The 9,068-nt window shown below is 40.2% G+C and overlaps 1 protein-coding gene across 1 annotated transcript; it reads right to left on the reverse strand.

The window, feature by feature from the left end:
* Nucleotides 1-2,321: 2,321 nt before the first annotated feature.
* Nucleotides 2,322-3,510, reverse strand: LOC126470961 (tigger transposable element-derived protein 6-like). Its single transcript, XM_050099010.1, has 3 exons — nucleotides 3,481-3,510; nucleotides 2,763-3,100; nucleotides 2,322-2,721 (listed from the first exon to the last, which is right to left on the reverse strand). Exons 1-3 carry the CDS (start codon nucleotides 3,508-3,510, stop codon nucleotides 2,322-2,324), a joined length of 768 nt encoding a protein of 255 aa, XP_049954967.1.
* Between the last annotated feature and the right edge of the window lie 5,558 nt (nucleotides 3,511-9,068).

Below are 9,068 nucleotides of genomic sequence, written 5' to 3' on the forward strand. Positions count from 1 at the left end.
GTTAGTGTCATTACAGTAATAACACTAATGGCAAGTAGTACTACTCATCATAGAGCAAGATCAGAGTATCCTACTTGTACTTTTACCACTCCTGTCCTCACTATCTTTCCTGATATGTTTTCATTAGTAGTACATAAACAACTCAAGGCATAGCTGTGCATATTATAGCACCTGCTTCCGCTTATTGGGAGGTGCACGAGAACCAGTTCGAATGCACCCTTTGGAATGACAATTAGGGCATGTGTGCCGGCCAGCCTGCATGTGGTATTTAGATAGTTTCCCACATCCTACTAGGTGATTACCAAGCTGGCACCTACATCCCACCTCAGATACTTGCTATGAATACATTTAAAAAACTGTCTCACTCTTGCACATGAATTTCCTCTAGACAGAGAAGGTTCTGGAACACTCTCTATCTCCATGAGGAGATAGGACACTAATGGCCTAAGATGTTTAGTTGCATTAAACCGATAGTCAGCAGCAGCAGTAAATTTACAACAGTTACACATAATAGCTTATTTCTTATTCATGTTTCATTTCACTAAAATCTCTTACTAAAAGATGGTTTTCAGACAACTGGTTATAATAGTACACTTATTTCTTATGAATTCATTTTCTTTAAAGAAATATCAATGATTAATTATACAGGAAATGCATTATTGAACATAAATGCAGATGCTAGCCAAGCCTGCAGGTTGTGCTATTGTGTTTGATGATGAGCAGCACTTGTGCAATGTCCTCACCATGTTGGAAGTTTTGGCATGATCAGGACAATGTTCTTTTTAGTTGTGAGTGCATTATGCCAGAGCTAATTGAACTCAAATGTAAGCAAATTGTTGGCATCCATATGACTGATGCTTCCATCACCAAGGTAGCTGAAGTGTTTCATTTTTCAAGAGGCACAATATACAGGGAAAGTGGGAAACCTTTATCACTGCGGAACTGAGAGTCTCACTTGCGAAGCCTGTCAACAGCAAAACAATACAAAGACAGCTCCATAAGCTGGGAATTACAAGGTGAGCTGGAATTCCAAGACCACTAATCAGTGATGTTAATAACCGTAACAGGAAGATATAGCGGCAAAGCAATAAAACCAGGACTACAGACCAATGGAAGAAAGTCACTTGGTTGGATGAGTGCTGTTGTACACTGTTTACAATTTCTGGCCAAGTTAACATTCCAAGAGTGAAACAAGATAGGTGATTTGTTGATGAAAATGGCTCTGAGCACTATGCGACTCAACTGCTGAGGTCATCAGTCGCCTAGAACTTAGAACTAATTAAACCTAACTAACCTAAGGACAGCACACAACACCCAGACATCACGAGGCAGAGAAAATCCCTGACCCCGCCGGGAATCGAACCCGGGAACCCGGGCGTGGGAAGCGAGAACGCTACCGCACGACCACGAGATGCGGGCATTTGTTGATGATTTGGACAGCCATATCATAGTATTCCATGGGTCCCATGATACTCTGTAAGGCTGCATTGTTGCCTAGGATTATGTGACCATTAGCATTGATCACATCAATCCTATGGTACAATGTTTACCCCTCAATGGTGATGCCATGTTCCACTATGAATAGTGCCCCTGTTCACACAGCTCACATAATCCAGAACTGGTTATGTGAGCATGATGATGAACTGTCACATCTACCCTGGTCAACATAGCCACCAGATAGCAATATTATTCAGTCTTTGTGGTCTACTTTTGACAGAAGCTTGCATGATCACTATCAACCTCCATCATCACTGCCTGGACTTGCCACTACTTTTTGGAAAGAATGGTATAAAATTCACTTTAAAATCATGCAGTACCAGCATTTATCCATTCTAAGATGACTGGAAACTGTCTTGAATGCCAGCAGCTTTCCTACATGATAGTAAGCACACTGATATGTTCTATTTTTGGTGTTCCCATATTTTTGTCCACTCCCTGCACATGCAAATCACATGATGGTGAAATTTTCTGTGGGAAAATAACCGTTTATTTCTACATTAGTATAGCTCATTTGAAAATGCTCATTCTCCCCTTTTCAACAAATGCATTACTTTTTCCAAAAACTTGATATAGTCAAACCTCAATATAATGAATTGCATCGGACCATGCAAATGAAACTGTTGTACCACTTTATTGTTATAATGAGGTTTTGTTATTGTGACTCAGAACAAGGAGCCATGTTTTTGTGGGTGAGAAGTACATTACTGTAGTACTTTGCTGATGAAAATTAACATTTAAAGGTAAATAATGAAACACATTTTGTTCACTTCAGTTATTAATACTATACCTGCAGAATATCTTACTTTTGTGTGCAGAAAAATTCACTTATTTTCCTTTGTTTCTTTTTTATTAAAGATTCTCTTGTGAATATTGTTTATCTCCTCTAACACAATCAATTGCTGTGCTGAAACACTGGGGATTGAAGATGCTACTTGCTGAATGGTTTCCAACTGACTTATTAGCTCCATCAGAGGAGGGAGATTCACACTTATTGCATCACTGTCATCATCAGAATCTTCAACAGATGAATTACCCTTTAACTCCTTGTTGATAGATTCATTGGTATATTCTTCAAACACCAATGCCTCATCATCCACTGACAAGTATTCAACTACTGAAGCATTTATGGCTTTATCAGGAACTGCTGAGTAAATCTCCAGATCACTTTGAATATCATCCTGCATTATTTCATCCACCACAACATTCTCATCAACATCTTCACTTTCAGGAATTCTTACATTTTTCCAGCAGTTCACAATCACATTTGTCTGTATACTGTTCCAGGAACAGCCTGCTTCACATTGAAACTGTAGGGATTGCTCACATTTCTTTCAATGTTTGTGGTCACGTGTTGAACTAAACATGAATGGTATTTTGTCTTAAAGTTCTTAATTATCCCCATATCTAGTGGCCAAACAATTGAATTACAGTTTGCAGAGAAGAAGCATAGTTCAACATTCTTCAATGCTGGCATCTTGTCATGCACACTACAATTACCCAACTGCAATGCAATTTTCTTATTCTTTATCGAAATCTCTTTATCCAGCAAAAGCGACCACTCACTAAAGAGACTAGACGTTATCCATGCTTTTTGATTTGTCTTTTAATTGACTGCAATAAAAGAAATCACATTTACAATATGACTGTAGCAAAATATTACAGCTGAAGCTATACGGTACTGTATTAACTTATAAATTAAAGAAAGGTAAAATAAAATGTATGTACCCTCTTATCTGCCAAGCTTCTTACATTTCTGAAGCACCATGGGTTTTGCTGATTGTTTGATCACAAGTGGTGTCAATTTATTTGTCCACAACATGTTGCTGCAGAGAAGAACAGTTAGGCATACTTTAAACTGCTTCCCTCTTTAATGCTTTTCTCCTTTAAAGGCCACTGTCTTCTCTGGAATCAGTTGATAAAACAGTCTTGTCTCATCTGTGTTGGACAAGTTTTCAGGACAGTATTTTTCTAACATTTTACACATGTTGTTTTTCCTCCAAAATTCTGCATCATCTACAGGTGCTGATTTTTCTTCTCCTGAAATCCCTTAAAAATTATCTCATGCCTGTCCTTAAATCTTTGCAACTGTTCATTACTCAAATGAAAATTAGATTCACCAAGCAACTTAGCAAAGTCTAAGGCTTTTTGATGTATCAACGGATAATTAATTGGTAGATTCTGCAAATGCATCTCATTAAACCACCACAATGTAGCACTGTCCACATTGTCAGCAGCAGCCGTCTTCATTCTTTTTCTTGAAGGGCTAAATTTGCCACCTATGAAACTTTCTTCAATTTGTTTTTGTATTTTAAGGAAAGTAGCTAACATTGATTGCCCAAGCCCGTACTCCATCACCACATCTACTTGTTTCATTCCATTATCAATGTGTTTGACAATCTCCATTTTATCTTGAACCTTATTTCTTTATGAGTTCCAGCCATTGTCCAAATCTTAGTGAAGTCCAAAGCATTTACATCAACTAAAAACATCCACAGATTGCAAAAATCATGGAGATAAGCTGCGTATGAATCCAACCCAACACTTCTGTCTGCTACTGAAGCTCAACAATGGACAAACTAAACACTCATTCAAACAAAGGAGCTCTTTGACATTTGCCACTCAGCACTTGCCAGTGGCTGTATGATAGTCTCTTTACCATTAGAACAAATACAGTACTGTAGTATGTAGTGAAGCTTGAGGAAATAAACCACCAAAAGTCTAGTAGCTAAATAAACAATACTTCTAGTCAGCTTCTTAGAAGTAGGAAATAGTAAATTCCTGGAAATTTTGTCATCGTTATAACAGGATGTTGCTAAATTTACTTCATCATTGTAATGAGGGGTAATTAACATAGTAAATATAGGAAATCAGCCAGGGTCATATAGAATTATCACTGTACCCGGATTTATCATTGTATTGGTAATCGTTATATGGAGGTTTGACTGTATTTGAAGAGTTATTTGTATTCATACTTTTCATGTTCTGGAATGCTCCAATGTTAAATTGTGATTATTAACAAGATTCAGTGGCACAGTTCTGTGTGCCTGATTTTTTAATTCCAAAAATGTCTACTTCCACTATAATGACTTGTTAGTTTGTTAATTATTCAGTTTAGAAAATTTGAATTTCTCAAGACTTTATTAGTGAACTTTGGGAATCTATTTTTCTTTAATATTAATCTCCCACCAAATAGGACCTCTACTTTGGCACTTTTCATAATTATATAGCTATTAGCTAAACAAACTATCTTAGTTTATTGTCTGTTGCGTCTATCTCTTTCAATTTCACTGTTGTTAAGTCATTATTCAACATGTAATAAATTTGTATTTTACCATATTGTGATTCATGTATTAACACACATCTATAAACAGGTGTGGTGTACGAAGCCTTAGGCAGTCTCTGTTTAGCTACCAAAAATAACGATCCATGTAACAATATGTTCTCAGACAGAGCAAAATAGTCAAATTGTAACTGACTGTATGAGTCTGGGCCCAGCAGTAAACTCACAAATAACCAGTGTTTGGAAATCATAATGTAGAGTTATGGTGGTGTTCAGTAGATGAAATGATGACAACTATATTAAATCAAGCTTAAACATCATGTAGTTCTTAGTCAATCAACAATACTCTGTCCAAACAGGCCTCAAAAGACCCAACGGTACTGACCAACCACAGTGTAATCCTTTGCTAACCGGCAACATTGGCTTTGGAGATGGAGGTGCATGTGGTCTTTGTCAGTTTTCCTGACCAGAGCCACTACTTACCAGTGAAGTAGCTCCTCAATTGGCCACACAAGGGCTGTGCCAACATTCCTTGGGAGACCCAGATGGTCACCCATCCAAGTGTTGGCCAAATCTGACACCTCTTAACTTGGTGATCTGACAGGAACTGCTGTTAGCACTGTGGCAAGGGTGTTGGCCTTAAGCAGCAATAGGTTGTTTAAAATGTGAATCCGCTATCAGAGTTGTGAAAAATTAAGATTTTAGTTTCCCACTAGTGATCTGTGTGACCGTTTGTTAGTTAATGTAACTTACAGAGCCATGTTTAATATTGATGCTCCTACATATTTCAAAATGATCATCAAACAAGAAATTGTGTATTAATATATATGATGAGATTGACAATCATGTGCTGCTCTGTTGTGTATTTTCTGTCACAAATGCCACTCAAGCCCATTACCATAAGGAGTATGATTGAAGAAAACAGGTTATGATACTATCAATTGCAAAGAACCAGACCAATAAGCTTACAGTATGCTATAAAAGGAAAAAAAAACATTGCAAAGGAATGTCAACTTTACCGAAGATGCATTAATTTGTTCCAGCACCAAATGTTGAAAATGGTTTCATAGTGGAGTAAGTATCACAAAATGAGAAAATCACAGCTTCACAACAAGTTAAAGATGATCTGTAGGAACAACTGAGTTAAAACAAAATATAAGTTCGTATGTTGCAAGTGAGCCAATGGCCTTTCCTAGATGGAAACACCAGTTTTCGTCAGGCCACTGAAGTTAAGTGCTGTCAGGCTGGACTAGCACTTGAATGGCTGACCATCTGGTCTGGGTGCACTCAGCCCTTGTTAGGCAAACTGAGGAGGTATCTGATTGAGAAGTAGCTTCTCTGGTCTTGTAAACTGACATATGGCCAGGAGAGTGACATGCTGACCACATGCCCCTCCATATTCACATCCAGTGAGGCCTGTGGGCTGGGATGAGATGGCGGCCAGTCAGTACCATTGGGCCTTCATGACCTGTTTGGATAGAGTTTAGTTTAGTTTATGTTGCAAGCGAACTCCTAAAAGCAGAAAAATGATTGGCTGGTTTTGATGCTAGGCAGAACATTGAAAATACTTCTTCTGAAACTACATTTTAAAAACTGAAAATAAATGGAGTGTCACCAAATGTCACAAGTAGTTTGGCAAAAAAGGAATCCTCATGTAAAACAGACAAATAGTGGATCTGGTGACAGGAAAATGTGGGTACTGTGACAATCTTAATTACTACTAGTTGGGAAATATGTAGAATTACAAAGTAATTATGTGCAAAGTTAAAATCAAAAAATTTTGTGGGAGAGGTGAAAGCCACAGTCATGAATTAGGATATAAGTGAAGAAAAAATGCACATAAAAGGCATATGGCATTGTAGAGACAGGAACTGAGGTATATGAAAGCTACTGAAGTAATAACAATGAAACATTATGATTTTATAATGCTCAGATTATTTTATGATGATTTAGAAGCAACATTTAGGGTGAAACATAGAAGGCTATCATATAAACTTAAAAAATTGTTTACCAGTTGATTCACATAAATGTGCATGTTGTGAACATGTTGCATGGTTTAAACTGAAAATTACAGAAATAAAAGTAGGTGAGAATTTCAAACTGTGTCACAAAAACAAACTGCACCAAGGGAAATTACTAAGTGGTTTAAACTGAAAAAAAAAAAAAAAACTGAGACTACAGAATGGCACTTAAACCTTAAAAAGTCAGCTCATCAGGCAATCACAATTTACACGCTGGTGGCAACTAAAAATAAGGCAAATAAACACCCCCAATGCAACCAGTTCAGAGTGAAGAATCAAAAAGTTATTTTTACTTGTATATCTGCATAACATCATATGGACTACCCTTTATGTTGTATCCCAGGGTTCTGAAACAGTGCATCAAAGTAAGTGCCCTAAGTTGAGAAGAGCCACAGTTTAGACTGACAATCTTTGTCATATTATACACTCCTGGAAATGGAAAAAAGAACACATTGACACCGGTGTGTCAGACCCACCATACTTGCTCCGGACACTGCGAGAGGGCTGTACAAGCAATGATCACATGCACGGCACAGCGGACACACCAGGAACCGCGGTGTTGGTCGTCGAATGGCGCTAGCTGCGCAGCATTTGTGCACCGCCGCCGTCAGTGTCAGCCAGTTTGCCGTGGCATACGGAGCTCCATCGCAGTCTTTAACACTGGTAGCATGCCGTGACAGTGTGGACGTGAACCGTATATGCAGTTGACGGTCTTTGAGCGAGGGCGTATAGTGGGCATGCGGGAGGCCGGGTGGACGTACCACCGAATTGCTCAACACTTGGGGAGTGAGGTCTCCACAGTACATCGATGTTGTTGCCAGTGGTCGGCGGAAGGTGCACGTGCCCGTCGACTTGGGACCGGACCGCAGCGACGCACGGATGCACGCCAAGACCGTAGGATCCTACGCAGTGCCGTAGGGGACCGCACCGCCACTTCCCAGCAAATTAGGGACACTGTTGCTCCTGGGGTATCGGCGAGGACCATTCGCAACCGTCTCCATGAAGCTGGGCTACGGTCCCGCACACCGTTAGGCCGTCTTCCGCTCACGCCCCAACATCGTGCAGCCCGCCTCCAGTGGTGTCGCGACAGGCGTGAATGGAGAGACGAATGGAGACATGTCGTCTTCAGCGATGAGAGTCGCTTCTGCCTTGGTGCCAATGATGGTCGTATGCGTGTTTGGCGCCGTGCAGGTGAGCGCCACAATCAGGACTGCATACAACCGAGGCACACAGGGCCAACACCCGGCATCATGGTGTGGGGAGCGATCTCCTACACTGGCCGTACACCACTGGTGATCGTCGAGGGGACACTGAATAGTGCACAGTACATCCAAACCGTCATCGAACCCATCGTTCTACCATTCCTAGACCGGCAAGGGAACTTGCTGTTCCAACAGGACAATGCACGTCCGCATGTATCCCGTGCCACCCAACGTGCTCTAGAAGGTGTAAGTCAACTACCCTGGCCAGCAAGATCTCCGGATCTGTCCCCCATTGAGCATGTTTGGGACTGGATGAAGCGTCGTCTCACGCGGTCTGCACGTCCAGCACGAACGCTGGTCCAACTGAGGCGCCAGGTGGAAATGGCATGGCAAGCCATTCCACAGGACTACATCCAGCATCTCTACGATCGTCTCCATGGGAGAATAGCAGCCTGTATTGCTGCGAAAGGTGGATATACACTGTACTAGTGCCGACATTGTGCATGCTCTGTTGCCTGTGTCTATGTGCCTGTGGTTCTGTCAGTGTGATCATGTGATGTATCTGACCCCAGGAATGTGTCAATAAAGTTTCCCCTTCCTGGGACAATGAATTCACGGTGTTCTTATTTCAATTTCCAGGAGTGTATGAACAAAATGAAAGTGAAGGCTGGGGTCACTTTGAAAGTATAGGCAAACAGAAAAGTAATAACCATTTATACAGCTCTTGCCTCAGTTACCTACAGCTAGAGTTAAAGCAGTTCCAGTTTACTCGAGATTGTGATGCTAGCAAATAACTTCAAGAATACAAGAGATTCCAGCAGTAAAAAACTGCATGAATGTCATCAAAGTTCAATAAAACTTTACAATCAATTTACAGATTCTGAATCTTAACATATGAGACAAGAGACCTTATAAGTTATGTTGTTATATCATGTTTCACTGAGCTCCATATGTGGTCTGAAACTGAAACACTACAAATTGATTATGACTACACACTTGCAGCAAGTTATTGTAGAACTAGTGTAGAGAAAGGTGGAACTGTAACGTTTAAAGATGCTTAGACCT

Source organism: Schistocerca serialis, chromosome 3 (genome assembly GCF_023864345.2).
Source record: "Schistocerca serialis cubense isolate TAMUIC-IGC-003099 chromosome 3, iqSchSeri2.2, whole genome shotgun sequence".
Classification (NCBI taxonomy): domain Eukaryota; kingdom Metazoa; phylum Arthropoda; class Insecta; order Orthoptera; family Acrididae; genus Schistocerca; species Schistocerca serialis.

What these genes read in the sequence shown, in the direction of transcription:
- LOC126470961 (XM_050099010.1), bottom strand. Translation starts at nt 3,510, where the DNA reads ATGCAGAATTTTGGAGGAAAAACAACATGT. An exon ending in TTGGAGGAAAAACAACATGT is followed by an intron (nt 3,101 to 3,480) that starts GTAAAATGTTAG and finishes GTCAATTAAAAG; the next exon opens with ACAAATCAAAAAGCATGGAT. An exon ending in GGAACAGTATACAGACAAAT is followed by an intron (nt 2,722 to 2,762) that starts GTGATTGTGAAC and finishes AATTCCTGAAAG; the next exon opens with TGAAGATGTTGATGAGAATG.